This window comes from Panicum hallii, chromosome 5, assembly GCF_002211085.1.
Source record: "Panicum hallii strain FIL2 chromosome 5, PHallii_v3.1, whole genome shotgun sequence".
NCBI lineage: Eukaryota > Viridiplantae > Streptophyta > Magnoliopsida > Poales > Poaceae > Panicum > Panicum hallii.
Window position 1 is genome coordinate 11,938,608 of NC_038046.1, and position 15,631 is coordinate 11,954,238.

At 48.8% G+C, this 15,631-nt stretch overlaps 2 protein-coding genes across 2 annotated transcripts; one reads left to right on the forward strand and one right to left on the reverse strand.

The window, feature by feature from the left end:
• The first annotated feature begins 4,993 nt into the window (after positions 1-4,993).
• LOC112895555 lies at positions 4,994-9,912 on the forward strand. The gene is made up of 5 exons (XM_025963519.1): positions 4,994-5,754; positions 6,261-6,434; positions 9,112-9,207; positions 9,288-9,437; positions 9,547-9,912. Exons 1-5 carry the CDS (start codon positions 5,281-5,283, stop codon positions 9,676-9,678), a joined length of 1,026 nt encoding a protein of 341 aa, XP_025819304.1. The 5' UTR covers positions 4,994-5,280; the 3' UTR covers positions 9,679-9,912.
• A 224-nt stretch (positions 9,913-10,136) lies between these two features.
• On the reverse strand, positions 10,137-15,508 carry LOC112895554. The gene is made up of 9 exons (XM_025963518.1): positions 14,992-15,508; positions 14,821-14,898; positions 13,567-14,235; positions 13,383-13,485; positions 12,037-12,137; positions 11,787-11,961; positions 11,068-11,238; positions 10,591-10,691; positions 10,137-10,504 (listed from the first exon to the last, which is right to left on the reverse strand). Exons 1-9 carry the CDS (start codon positions 15,343-15,345, stop codon positions 10,439-10,441), a joined length of 1,818 nt encoding a protein of 605 aa, XP_025819303.1. The 5' UTR covers positions 15,346-15,508; the 3' UTR covers positions 10,137-10,438.
• Positions 15,509-15,631: the final 123 nt, after the last annotated feature.

A 15,631-nucleotide genomic window follows, 5' to 3' on the forward strand; every position in this document is an offset into this window, starting at 1 on the left:
CTCTGGTCTGCCTTCTTGCTGGGCGTCCCTGACGGCTGGCTCTGGCTGTTTAGGGTTTTAAGGAGCGGATGTCGGAGCGGGTTGTTGCCGGGGCGATCGGCGGGGCGATCCTGGGCGCCGGTCCCGCGCGGCCCGGCCGAGCTGGAGCGTCCGATCTGATCGCGCCGGGGGCGGTTCTAACAAACCAGCACGGCGAGGCGAGTCTGCGAAGTAGACGACCGGGAGAATCTTTTCTTCCGACCATTACTGGCTTACTGCTATCTGTTGCCGTTAACGCCATCTGTCCTGGCGTCTTGCCATGGGCGTGAACGCGTGGTTTCCTGAGAGGGGGGTCTTGTTTGGATCCTCCCATGGCGATAAGGCAACTGGGCTCTTGCGAGATCTGACACTGGCATGTCTTTTGTTTTTCCCTGTGTCATCGTGTCTGATTCGTGCAATCGATGTCCGGTTGCCGTGCGCCGATTGCTCTTGGGATTGGAAAATTCGAAGTTTCCTTGCACAGAAGATGGAGATTGCAACGCGGACGGGACGGCGTGCGGAAATGGTGAGCCGGCGATCCAGGCCAGGCCGCCCGGCACGCATCTCTCCCTCCCCGCGGCCCGCGGGCACGCTGTTTGATCGCACCACCACACAGGCCAGCGCGACGATTGCGTGTTAGGCCGGCCTGCGTATGAATGGGCTGGGCAGTAGGTGGCCTTCCAAGCCCGCCGAGCTCACCGACGGGCTGAATCCCATTCGCGTCTCCTGAGAATCACGGGCCGTTCTTCACGAACAAAAGGCCCGAGGCGGCAAAGCGCGGGCGGTCAGGCACGCGGCAACCACCAGATCGCGCCAGTCTCTGCCAGGCCGAACACGTCGGGCGCAACCGCCGTACGTGCAAGCAAGCGAGCTCGGGGCCTCGGGTCTTCGAGCCGCGCGCCCGCCGCGGCGGCCTCCCGGGTTCGCGGCTGGCATGGCACGCACCGTCCGTTTGGCGGGACGTGGGCACGCAGATGCGGACACGGGCAGGGACTCAGAGCGGCCGTGCCGGCTTTTGTCAGGGCGCGGACAGAGCAAGTCTTCCTGGAGCGCCCTTTCGTGCTACTGGACTCGGTCCACGAATCATGGTGCTCCTTCGAACACGTTTTTCATGGATGTGTGGTCTCCTCCGTCCGCCATTCCGGATGCATCGGAAAATCTAGAGAGGATGTAGCCGTACTATACCTATACTAACCTACAGACACAAATCTGTTTCTTTCCGTCATGAAAAGCGTCTCGTATTTTCTGAAGATAACACGGAAAATATTCACCCCAATCCTCCATCCATGTGGAAATAGTTCTGGAGGCTCTCGAGGATGTCTCTTGTGCATGATTAAAAAAAAAAGGAGAAGGGGGCATGTAATTAAACGCATAATTACACTCCATCATTTTGTCAAGAGATGATGAACGAACCCAAGTCATTCCACAGACCCCTCAAAGGCTCAGACGTCTTTAATCATTCCGCATTTCGCCCGTGCTTTTTCCCCCGTTTCTTCGGATGCTTTTCCTCGGCCTGCCTCTTCTTTGGAAGTCATGTGCAGGCCCATGCATGCAGTAAAAGAAGGCAAGCGCACACTGCTCCTTTTTGTTCAGTAGGAGTTGCAAGCAAAGAGAGCGAGGCGTCCCCATGGCCTTGTTTTTTTTTTGTTTTTTTTCTTCGCCTTGGCCTTGACCTGAACACGCGGCCTTTGTGTCGCTGTTCCGGTGCAAATAGGTACGAGAAAAACAGCTGGCGAGGGAGAGGGCAAAAGAGGTCTTCGTCTTCGTCGATCTCTCTCGTCGTGTCCCAATAACCCTCACGTATTTTAAACACGCGTGATCGCAACGGTTTTTGTCGTCCACTCCAAGTTGTTCTGCAGTCCCGTCCTGTTCCTTGTTTCTGTACTCTGTTCCTTTTTTTTTTCCTTTGCGTTTTTTTTGAATGAACAGAAAGCGGTCCGATCTTGAGCACCCTGTGTATCGCATCATGTTGTGCTGGACGCAGCACAGGCTTTAATTTTCGAGTCCTTGTTGAATTGTCGAGACCATTATTATTATTCCAATAAAGCACACATGCATTTTTTTCTCTCTTAGAGTGGTACTGATTTGATCTGCTGGCGATCGAGACGGACAAAATGGTACCCGCCACCAATCTCTCCGATCACGCTTTCCAGTTTTATTCGCACGTATTTAAACGTGCCCGATCATAGCCTTTTTGTCGTTTTGAATAAAGAAAAGAATATCTTGAGCTCATTTCGTACTAGTGTCGTCCACCAGCATCAATCATAACCGCCCATTTGAATTCGGTGCGGGTGATAGATGATCCGCTCCGCTAGCGAAAGAAAACAAAAGATCTTTCAGTGTCCGCGGATGATGCAAATGACAAATGATTTGAAATAATGGTACAGCAAATCGAAATTTTGAATCGCAGATAGGTAGGCCCCACCTAGAGACAGCGTTGCTTTCCACGGTCAAGGGTCACTTGCGGGATGAGACTCCCGTCAGCGAGCGACGGCACCCGCGGGCTAATGCTCCACGCCGTTTCAAGTGTTTTTGTTTTCCCCTTCTTTTCGCCGTCTGGCAGCGGCCAGCGTCTCGTGCCCCTCCGCCCGGTTGGTCGCCCGTCGGAAAGGAAACTGGTAGGAGATGCTCCGGTGGAAAGCTCAGCTCTAGCTACCGGTCTATCCGTCTAATCCTGATCCAATCCTCTAACCTCCACATCCTCGAGCTAGCTAGTTGTTGCACGTTAAGCCTCAGTGCTTTTGGCTTTACTAGGGATGATGATCTCAAGCTTGCAGGAGGAGAGCAAAATAATTAACGTCCTTGTATGGAATGGCATGGTGACAGATGACCTCCCTCCCAGCGACACAGCTGTGTGCTTAGGAATGCAGTTCAGCAGTTGCACCTGATGCGACGTGGGGGCTTACTGAAATAAAAGGAGCCCTCCGCTGCCCTCCGCTGTCTGAGCCGTGCGTGTCATCGTCCAACTAGCTTGTGTGCCGTGTCAGAGGTGATCAAGCCGTCGCTGCCCCCAGCTGACATAGACACGCATGAAAGCTACAGTTTACTCCTCGATTGTTCTTTTTGCTTCGGCGCAAAGACGCGTGGTCCGGCGATACCAGCTAGTATTCTTGTAGGGGAAAAGGAGGTAACTGAAACAACGTCATGTTTCCATCTAGCTGAATAGAGCGGTGATCAGAAGCATTACCAGGATAAGCAAACACATCGGCATCGACAGGGAGGGATGGAAGCTCAATTTGTCGTCCTCGTCCATTCCAAAGCCCATGGTAAAGAGCTAACCCTGCTGGTCGCCGTCCATTGGGCAGCCTCGTTAGTGGACGGTTCAGAAATGGCTTTCTTTTATGCTTTAGGTAGGAAGACACAGCAGGAAGCTCGACCTCTGGCTGCTGACTCTGCAGGGCTGACTGGAAATTACGACACCACGGTCCATGGTAAGCATCCAAAGCCGGGGAATAAAGAAAGAGAGGTCGTGACGATACGAGCAGGAATGATACTTTACCTCCTCTATCATCTCTCTCTCTCTCTCTCTCTCTCTCTCTCTCTGCGCGCTGCATGGGTGGCTGCCAAAATAAAGCGGCCGGGGCGTCGTCTGTACGCGCGTCCGCTAGCGAGCGCGAAAGCAAAGAATACTTCACCTGGAGAAGGGCGCTCCCCTCTCACCTTGGACTTTCGACCGACCGACCGACCGACCGTGCCGCTGAATAGATTTAAACGTGACGGCTGCTGACTTCCTGCTTCACATAATCACCCGGCACCAACATGCAGTGGCAAGGCCCAAGACGAGGCCAAGCAACCAAGGACAAGAACAAGCTGGCAAGTGGCCATCCGGCTCCCGTAGCAGAGGAGGAAGATCAGGGGATGCCGCCGCAGGTCCACAGCACAGCCAGACCCGCCCGTTCACTTGCCGATCCGTCCGTTCACTTGCAGGTCAGATCGCCTGCAAGTTCCAGAGACCGGCCATCCGTCCACTTGCGACGCCGGACAAATTTCCAAGGGGATCGGCCGGTCTGCGGCGGCGGGGCGAGCCATCGGATCTGGGGACGGGAGATTTGTTCCGGGGAGGAGGAAACGAACAGATTCTCCGGTTAACGGGGACCTCGTCTTGTCCCGGCACGCACCGCGCCGCGCATTAGGGAAGAAAAAAGAGAGACGGAGATGGAAAAGAAGGGGGGCGACTTGGGCGCTCGCCGGCAGGGCATCTGCTCCCCTTGACCGGCTCGGAGGAGTAGTTTATCACTGGGAGCGATCGATGCGTATCCTGCGGGCAGCACACCGGCGGTGGCCGGATCCAAGGCGGAGCGCCATGGCGCGGGGGCGCCCATGCTGCCGCCCGTGTCGACACCATGATCATGCCTTGGCTGCCGGTCAGCTGCTCGCTCGCTCCGTGACTGCTTCTTGTAGAGATAGATAGCGCACCAACACCGTGTCGCCGCAGCTAAAATAGGCAAAGATCGCGTACCGCATCATGTCCTGGACCTCGCCCTTCTTTTGGAACAAGCTCAGGTACCCCTGCCGCGTCCCGCTCTCAGATTCACCTACCAGACACGGAACCATGAATGCCACACATGGTCCTTGAGATCCTAGTGCTTGATGGGGTAAATGGCCTCCTCCCTCTTTGTACCAATAGATGGATGCTCCGAATCCGATCGACTCCTCCTCTCGCGCAGCTTCACGCCACAAGTACGACCACTGCTCCTACGCTATCCTACCTGCGCTATCGGGAAGAAAATGTTGTACTACTGCTGCTAGTAAATACGGGTATCAGTATACTATACTAAGTCCGTGATGAGGAGAAATACGCGTACACGCGTACGGCACCAGGGATGGCGCTCGGTAGAGTACAATTCTTTATCCGCGGCTACTCCATCCTTTTTTAAGAAAACCATTTTTGAGGCTTGGATTGGAGGTGGCCGTAAAGTCAAGAACATCCGCCCGGCGCCTCAAATCCAGCGCCGCACCGAATCCGGGACAAGAATTTACCACCTCTCATCCCGTCGCGCCGCCTGCCCGCCTCGTGCTCCGCCTCCCGCTCCCCTCTACTACTACTCCCTCCCTCCGGTCTTCCACCCCACGCCACGCCACGCCACGCGCACGCAGACGCAGTGAGCCAGCCCTGTGCCCCCTGCGGGCGTCGCTTCCACACTGCCAGCCATTACTGCCCGCCCGCCCGCCCCCACCTGCCCCTCTCTCGCTCCCCCTCCGACTCTCCGGGCCCGACGAGGGGAGGGACGCCGAGGCCGAGGGCAGCCAGCCGCGCCCCCCATGGCCGGGGACCGCTCGCCCGCGGCGGAGCGCCGGCGGGGGATCCGGCGCCTCCTCCTGAACCCGCGCGGCGAGGCCGCCTCCTCGTCCTCGCCCCCGCCGCTGCCGCTGTCGCCGCCGCCGGGGGCGGAGGAGGGGAGGCGGAAGGGGTTCGCCTCCGCGGCGCTGCGCGGGCTGGGATGCACGTCGGCGGCGGCCTCGCAGGCGTACGCGCCCGGGGCGGCGGCGGCGGCGGCCGTGCGGTCGTCGGCGGACTGGCACGGGCGGCGGCGGCGGAGGGGGAAGGAGAGGAGGAAGGAGCGCGGCGGCGGGGGCGGTGGGGGCCTCGTCGCCGGGGGGATCGGCGCCGACGTGTGGTGCGCGCCCGGGATACCGTTCGCCGCGGAGGCGTCCTCGGTGGACTGCGTGGTGGCGCGGCACCAGATGGTGGGGAGGGGCGGCCGCGGCGCCGAGGGGGAGAGGTCCCACAGGGAGGTGCGTGAAATGGCTTTTCTTCGCGTCCATCCTTCCTTGCCGCCTCGTGTTTCGATCTGCTCGTACTCAAGTTTCGTTCGTTCGGAAAGGATTCCTTGTTCTTGGAGGCTAGAGGGCTGCTGATATTTCTTTTATTTTTTCCGATGATCTTTTGCCTTAATTTCGTACTTAATAATCTCCCTTGTCCTGTGGGTGCTGTTAGCCCACAAGAATGGTTATGCTTTCTGTCAGGTTCACAGCATTTCTTGTCCCCTTCAAAAACTTAATTATAGCCATTAAATCCCCCACTTAATCTTGACAACTGTGGTCATTACGGACGGTCGTCAATATTGTTCAAAGGTCAATGCCATTACTAGTTGCTTGTTCTTTAAAAAAAAATTACTTGTTGCTTGTTTTCAGTAATTATACATCTGTGTTCTGGACCACGGTGAATTCTTTATAACTCACCACACGCAAATGGAATCTTTGCCATGTTCTGCCGTATTGATGAGCTCTCACCTGAACAGAGGCCGTGCCTGTCCCGGAGGGCGACCGTGCAGGAGCAGATATCCTCGTCCTTCATGGACTCGCCGCCGCCGCCGCACCTCGACGCCCCCTTCTTCGGCGCCGACCTCATCCCCTCCGGCCGCCTCCGCCGCATGCGCGGGTACCGTCACTCCCCCGGCGGCCTCGAAGAAGAGGTACAGTAACACTGTCTGCCACACACGGAAAAGATTGCTTTTTTGCCTCTCCTCGTTTGCTTGCGCACCTCAACCGCATCCATTCCATGCCTTCCCCACTCGAGCGGTTGGTGCGTAGGGCAGGGTCGCTAAGCGCGTGATCGTCTGACATGCTTGTGCGGTGAGGACGCGTGCGTGGTAAGGCTAATGCTAATGGGAGGTTTCATTTTTGTGTTTCCAAGAATGCCACGTAAGCAATAAAGCATTTAATTCATGGATGAAATACCCCCACACGATGCATTGTTTCATTTTGGTGTTTCATAGGCGGTGCATGCAAGCGACAATATGTGTTGGAAACTCATTTCATCTCTCTCATTAAGTCATTGCCACATCATCAAGAATGCTTACATAGCATCTCTATGAAACATGCACTGGGATTAGCCTAACTGACTGGTACGCTGCACCTGGGCAGCTGGGTGGGCGTTGGAAGTGGTTGACTTGCTTCTTTCGTGCGCTAAACGTGACGTGAGATGGTGGCCTTCGTGGAGATTGATAACGGGAACCGGTGCCATAACAAGCACAATGATGACCGGTGGTTGCAGCCGCGGGGTAGTGGTACTGACATGAGCGAATCTATATTAAGGTCTTAATGTATCTGCAGTTGAGGTGCTTAGCCAAATTTGATTAGGCACAAAGAGAAGTTTAATGGGTAGGATAGTTTAGCTACTTTCACAGCATCAATGCTTAGCTATGTGCCTATGTCCATGCACCTACCCTTAGCATATGCAAATAATTTAAGCGTCTTCAAAGGCATGCTTTCCTTTGAAATAAATCTTTCGGAGCTGCTATAATGTGGCTATATCTTCTCTTTGGCTTGAGCATCTTTTAAATGTATTTTGCATTGTGCATGCTCCTGCCTCCTAGGACCAGTTGATGACATGCACGGTCCTGTTGATTAAAGGATTAGGATAATTGCAGTTGAGAAAGGAGTGAAACCAATAGCAATGTGGTCATGGAAACGGACCTCTCAACCATAGTGAGTCTAGGTCCTGCATATTCCAAAGCCAACTACAAGTATGAATGCTGGATACTCCATGTTTCGGCTGGGCAAAATGGTCATTTGGTTCTTAAGTGCGCTATCCAAGAATGGGGGCTGCAGTTGTGGAACACCTGACAATCACGGCCAATGATGTGGCTCAATTCTCTTTTGGCACAGAGTTCTGGTGTATCGTACAGTATGTTCAAGGTAGGAACGGGCATGCTGGTGTGGGAATGATGGCCTTCAATGGCTGATGGGTGATGCTAGCAGTTAACAATTTATGATTAGTGCCAAGCCTGTCTTGCTGCACTGAACTATTATTTGCTGCCTGCTTAGGGGGACCGATGCTTCATGCTGCTTATGATTTGCCTGTTGCTTCAGTCACAATCAGATCTGTAGTAATTCCTTCAACACTTTATGTGGGCACCTGCCTAGTGATGGCCCCTACACAAATCATTCAATGCCAAGATCCATGAGCATTGTCGGTCTGGATCCAATAAACAGATGTATAGGAACACACTGTTAATCTTCTCAGATGTCATTTCCTTAACCAGTCAACAGTTCCCATTCCCCTTGATTGATATGGTCTAGAGAACCGAAAGCGAATTGTTCTACAGTCTCTTTGCATGCCAACCCTTTGTGTTCTACTTTGGTGGGTCTTGTAATCTTCTTTTCTGAAACAAATGACCTCCGAACCATATTTCCAACCCTTTGTGTTCTACTTTGGTTTGTCTTGTTATCTTCTTTTCAGAAACAATTGACCTCCGAACCATAATTGTATGATCTCTGTTATAAACGATGACGAATAAACGATGAAAGTAAACAGATCAAACCGAAAGGGGACACGAGATTTAACGTGGAAAACCCAACCAATGCGGAAGGGAAAAACCACGGGCGCCAGCCAGCAAGAACTTCAATATATTAAGAGTCGGGTTACAACGCCGTGCGGCGGCTTACAAGAAGATTGTCGTCAAGGGGAAACCCTAATTGCTCCGGCCCAAGCCTCCGGCGACGGGCCTCCGCTACGCTCCGTCACAAGTCGGCCTTTTTTGTGCAACTGAATTTGGAACACAACTCAACACTCTACCTTGAAGAATGGGTCGACCATGAGAGCACATTTTAGCTTATAGTTTTGGACACGGTACCCTGGACATGGACAAATGAACATTGCAATTGTTGCGGTTTTCTGGTAGCACGTCGTGTCAAATAATATGCCAATACCATGGAAACATCTATCCCCAAGCAATCTTCTTAAATCTGCCTATTCCCCATCTTTCTGCTCTAGAAATATTACCATGCCCACCCAGTTATGAACCTACTGCGATTTTATCTTACACAGATGAAGTTGAATTGTAACCATAGAAATGAAAGGGCCGATCAACCAATTGAAATAGCATGCATATGTTGTGAGTTGGCTGGTCATGCCACCCCTGAACTTCAGTCTGCACTTTATGCAAGTCAAATCATCTTTAGTTGCAATGGAGAGTATAATGCATGTTCACTCTTTCTACAATGTTTATTAGCTAAAGTAGATCATTATGTTTTATTCTGCAGTACCTAAGACATCACATACACTTGATTTTTTTAGTAAAAACCCTTTAGAAAGAAAATATATGATACATCCCAGCTTCATATGCTCCATTTTACCTTTATTTGCAGATCATGATGTTTCAGACAAGAGTATTACTGGGAGGAATGAGCATGTATGATCGCTACCAGGATTGGCGCCTTGACGTGGATAACATGACATATGAGGTATGCATTCCATTCTGTGGTATCCTGCACCTATGTATTGCCACTGCCATCAGAGGATGATAAGCCGCTTTGCCTTGCAGGAGTTGCTCGAGCTTGGAGACAAAATCGGGTATGTTAACACAGGGTTGCGTGAGGATGAGATTACCCGCAGCATTAGGAAGGTCAAGCACCCATCCTATGGCTCTTTCCGTTTCGCAACAGAAATGGAGAGGAAATGCAGTATCTGTCAGGTATGCTTGTGCCTCCTTTCTCCTTAGTTCCATGATTCCATGACTTCTCGTTATGCTACTGCCCTGTGATTTATGCATTAAAACAAGTCTAATGCATATTGTTTTGCAGGAAGAATTTGAAGCGAACGAGGAGATGGGAAGGCTGGAATGTGGCCATAGCTACCATGTGTACTGCATCAAGCAGTGGCTCTCTCAGAAGAACACTTGCCCAGTTTGCAAGACTGCTGTCACCAAGACTTAAAATACCAACTCCAGGCACGTTCTGTGGAACGGTGTGGAATCGGAAAAAAAAAACTCTGTGGTTCTGTACAGCCCATTATATATGTTATTATTATATAAACACATCCTCCATTCGTTGCATCTTGCAGATAGAAATGCCATATTTTGGCTATCTTTCATCAAATCTGTGATTCTGAATTCTGGGATCCTCTTGTTGGAGGGTCATTTCGAAGAAGTTTTGCGGTGTCAATTCGGATGAACCGTGTGCTTTGAGAATGTGTTTACAATGTGCCATCTAAGGGTTATGCCTTCCCGTGCAATTACAGTTAGACTACTTTGGGCTTACGACTCCTGGTGATCCTTACAATTGATCCTCGTGCACGTGCTGATACTTTCATGACCACGCAACTGACGAGCCCAAAAACAATAGCACTGCAGTTGAAATTACATTTCCAACCTTGCATTTAACAGCCACTAATCTGGAGAGCTAAAAGATAGACATCGATATTGAAGATATCACCAATCCGGCCAGAGGTGCCAACATCCAGCTGAGTACGTCTCTCTAATACTACTCCTACATGGTTGTTTATAAATATCTGTTTCAGAGAGGGTAAATTTAAGATGAATTAGCAACAGACGAACAATAGCACCCATCTAATAGCAGAGTGCCTAGTCGTGTTAACAAAAAGAACCAAAAAAACCCTTTAATTCTATTTAGGTGATTTCACCACGAATTTCAATGTCTTGAACATCATACAATCATAGATATCAATGGTGAAAACTCATGAAGACACTTTGTCGTGCTGAGAGAGAAACTCTATTATACATGGGTACACTTCATGGACAGCCTGCGCATAGTACAGATCACCATAAGCGTGATGATTAGTACAAAAATTGACTCCTAGTTCTCAAGTATCATTTATTGTCAACGTACCTTCCGCCCTCCAACTAAGTCATAGTGTGCATAGTGAGGGCCTTCAGGGGCTCCGAAAACCTTGTATGTGACCAAATGCTGAGGAATTAGTTTCACAGTTTCTGCAAACATAAGCAAAAAGTCAACAATTGCTTTTTTCTAAAGAAATTCAGAAACAAGAACTAGAATAGGATACAATAGAATCTAAGCATACTAACACCAAACCCTATTGTGGTTAGAGATAACCAAGACCAGAACAGATGGAAAATGAAACTGTGTGGTATGAGCTAACACCATGGAGCCTTAGTCCTAGGCTGTCAGATTGTAGACTAAGGTCACTCAAGCAGTGAAATCTAATGACTATTATCGTGGCACATTGGCAAGACCTGGCGCTAAAATAAAGTTGCAACTAACTAATGTTCATGCTCTGCATTAAGTACTATAAAAGGGATTCCTCATTGCATAATAACAAAGGAAAAATGGAGCTCGTTGCCAGACCGTAAACAGCTTCTGGGGGGCAAATCAGATCCTCATCTCCAGCAAGGGCAAGTACCGGAACTTTGATTTTGTGAAGATGCTCTTTGAAGAAAAAGGTACCATTCCTGTTGCACAGACCACCATCACGGAATGCGGTCGTCAGCTGTAATAGAACCTTTGCAGGTACTGTGCCTGCATACCATGACACCCAAGTTGAGGAAATGTTAAGAAGAAAGATGATAAAACTCACTATAACAGCATAAGTGAACCAAGCGTTTGTTTTCAAAATCAACGTTGTCCCGTTCATTCAGTTTTTTAACACTTCTGGCAACAAGGGCATTTACTATTACAATATAAGATTATACATTCCTGCAAATGTCATAAATATTTCAGAATTTAATCATATCTTACGAACTTATGTCAGTGAACTGCTTCCAGCAAATCAAATGGTATAGGAGATGTATAAAAATACCGTGAGCATTTTCACGCAGTACACTGATATTGTAAAACAAACCACATAGCTCATATTGCTAATCTATGCAACTTCTTAGCAAAAAATATATTATATGTATACTGATACGGTACTGATACGATACTGTGAACATAACAAATGAGTCAGAATACCTTCAAATGAAACAATTCACGGTTATGTTTCAGTTAAATATCATCTGACTAGTATCTTAAACACAAATGAGCACTTGATAGCTTTTATAACAAACAGCAAGATATGCCTGACTTACAAAAGTTATTCAAGATAAGCTTTGAAAGAAGTTCAGGGTCCATCATCTCCTTGGCTGAAATTTGAGAACGCAGCAGTGACAGAATATATGGTGCACGGGATGATATAGGATAGGTAGTAGACAGTAATGCTCCTAGTGGGATAGCAGGAACGCGCAACATCTCAGCTGGATCTGCCTAATTGAGAATACAGTGAAGATTAGTTTACGCATATGCAAAAGGTATGTCAAAACTGCTTGATGGTCAACTTACAAGAGGCAATAGCATCTTGAGTGAGGAGTTGGATGTTGTGTAGTCAACTGATGAAGCCAAAGTAACAATTGCTGCCAGTTCTGGCTCAGCCCCTTCGAATCCTTATGAAGCAGGACAAAATAAATTAGTACCATACATTGGCAACAAATATTTGATAAGCTGACAAACAAGCAAACTGAGCCAAACCAATATAAAAAAGAGAAGAGCTTCAAATCACACGGACATCAGATGTAAAAAGCAATGGAGATGGAACCATGAAATCAAAAGATATAACTGATGGATTGCTCGATCTTTGCACAGAACTAGTTTCATTTCATATGTGATATGTGGTTATTGATATGCAGATTAACACATATTACGCGCAAGATAACTCTTGGCTCTAGATCAGATCGTGATGACATAGTTCTTTGACCCCAAATGGTATTCTTTTGCTATGTCTTATTGAAAATTAACTGTTGCCCTATGAGAATTCAAGTGGAAGCTACTTGAACAATGATGATTCCTGACAGACTTAAGACTTGAGAGGCAGTATGCACACGTCCAATAAATTACCAGCAATGTACCAACAAATAGTTTATCTCCATGTAGTTTTGGGGGAGGAAAACAACAAATCACTGCTGAATCTACATAAGGCATTGATTTAGGAAGATGCAAGCTTTGTACACTAAAACGGAGATGGCATTCTAAGGATTGTTTGAGTTAACATTATAAAATCCTCCCCAAAAAAACGTCTCCAAAAAACATTATAAAAAACAAACACTGCTAACATCTTGGATGTCAGGGAGCAGAAGTAAACAATAAAATCGGAAAGGCAATCAAGAAAGCAAACACATGATGAGATTTATAATTTTAGTAACAGGAACTTCAACTTTCAAGGAAACATTAATTAGGGTAAAGAGTAACTGAACAAAGAGCAGAACCAATGGAGCATTTGTTGCACCATAGTGGGTTATGCAGAAGACATTTTGATAAAAGTAGGCGAGGGAGAAATAAATTGTACCACTTAAATATTCAGTATGTCATGCGGTAGATGAAATTGCAGTCAAAACATTGATATGCGAGGATGAATGGGATTGGATAGGATTGTCGCAGTAATGTAGTCTAATAGCATGACTTTGACTTTCTACTTAATGTTTTCTCAAAGGTTCAATATCTCAATATCAAGTAGATAAATGAAATTAGCAGCCAATACTATTGATTGAGAAAATAAGCATGCTTGACAAAATATCCCCAGTTAACAATGATAAGACTTGTTCCATTTCTTTGCATCGAATAAAAAACATGCCAGCACTGCTACATGTAAAAGAATGTGAAAAGATCAAAGGAGACATGTCGATAAAACATACCACACTTCGAAACCATCGCATACAATAAGATTCCTCCCATGGAATGACCAATGGCAAGCAACTTTCCATCCTTTGGTACACTCTGCTTTCTTATGTAATCCATCTAAACAAAAAAAGGTGTTGCACACTTCTTAAAGAGGTTTCCTAGGTACCATCTGACTACTATACAGGGAAGAATACAAACCGCAGCAGGTACGTCCTCCTCCAGATAATGATCAAAGTCCCAATCATAGCTAATAATCAGCTCCAACTGTTTCTGCAGGTCTTCAATGGTTGCGGAGAGGCGTTCTTGCCACCCAAATAACCGAGGTGAAACAGTTTGCTGGCCTTCCCCAAGAATCTTCACTAGGCGCTGACTCAAATTGCTAATCTGATTAGATATCACTGATGTTTGCGGCAATTCCAACAAACCTAAAATCTTTTCTGAAATCTCCTCAAGGCTAGCCAAGGAGGCATCGGGAGCAAGTTCTGAAACTCGATCAAAAAAGCTATCAACTATGTTTTTCAGACGGCTATCTTTCACATAACTTGAGAATGTTTCACCCAAGCCCACCAAAGTATTTGATAACTTTATCACCAGCTGTGGTTCTTCTGATGCACTTGTTCCTACCATGTTCTTATCTGCTATTACTGGAACTTCAGAAATTTGAGGATCAGAAGTGGACATATTCTTGGCAGGAACAACAACATTTGCTTTTGCTGTAGAACTTTCATCCAAACTAGAATCTGGGGGCATGTCAGATTTGGTGTTAGCTGCAGCTAGTTCTGATCCACGCATGCTCAAGCCTGCACCACGCACTTCAACAATCCATGTATCAAATCCTTGCATAGACATATGACGAGCAAAAGAAGCCTGGCAGCATTTTATATGTATCAGTCAAATCCAGGAGTCAAAGGGAAGCCATAACAGGAAAAAATAACCAAAGATAAATAACGATCATAAAAAAGAAGACAGTTAATTTGTGCTTTTTGTTTTTTAACTATTGACTGTTACATGTAACCAGAAAGCAAACAAAACTTGAATCCCCAAAAAATCATAAAAAGGAATATCATTACTATTTTAAAATAGGAAAGAAACATCAGAACTAATTCATGTCCTGCTATAGAATAGGTGGAAATCTACTAGGACTAGTAGACAACTGAAAACTAAGCAACAACTTTTCACTTAAGGCTGATATTTATCAAGTCAATGCACTAAACTGCAATATCGCGCACAAGCTGACACGCTGCTACGGAAATTTTGTCTACAGGCATCCTAACTCTGTCAATAGCTACTATGATTTATGTGACGAAAATATGCGGACCTTTTCATAAATTTTAGTAGGCTGCATATTCCTTCATAACTATCACACGAAATTTGTTCACAGAGAACAAGTGTGCACTCGTCATAGGGTACTTCATCGACACCAATAGCGTCATCATGGTCAAGCTCACTCACCCCAGGGGACAGGTCGAACCCAACAGCGTTCGTAGCCACTCCAGACAGCAGCATCAGCGGGTGGTTCCTCTTCGGCGCCTGCGCAATCCAAACCAGCAAAAATTTCAACAACCAAGCAACCCCAAGCAAAGCACCACCCCTAACCACACTCCCCCCAGAGGCAGCCCTCACCTCAGGCGGCGGACGGTACCGCCAGAGCGCTAGCCGCCACTCGGTGCCCGGCACGGGCGCGTAGTGCAGCTCATCGGCCGTGCATATCGCGGGCTTCGCCGCCCCCTGCTCGCAGGCTGCGGCGGCTGCGGCCGCTGAGGCGCCCGCCGAGGCGACCGCCCCCGCGGGCGAGGGCGAGGGCGAGGGCGAGGAGGGTGGCGTCGAGACCCGGGAGGATGCGAACGCGCGGAGCCGCGGCGCCGGCAGCGGAGGGGGCGCGCACGGGGAGGCGCGGGAGGCCGGGGAGGAGGAGAGGTGCGCGACGGCGGCCGCGGCGAGGAAGGCGCGGAGGTCGGACGCGTGCCGCAGCCGCATGGCGTCGGTCTCCCTCGCTGGGCCTCGGCGTCGGCGGTTGGGTTCCTCTTCGGGTGTGTTCTCTGGCCTTCCCCTCCTCTTCTCTCCGCTTTGGTCCGTGCGGCTGCGGCCACGTGGGGGAACCTGCGGGGTTCGTGCGGCTGATTGGTGGGGCCACACGCTACCGCCGTCTTCGTCTAACCGGGATTCCTTGTGCCCTTGGCAGTTGACACCTTTGCAAGTCTTGTTGTGAGGTCATTTGTAGCATCGATGCTGTCGTGCTTGGCTCGATCACGCGTATGAAACC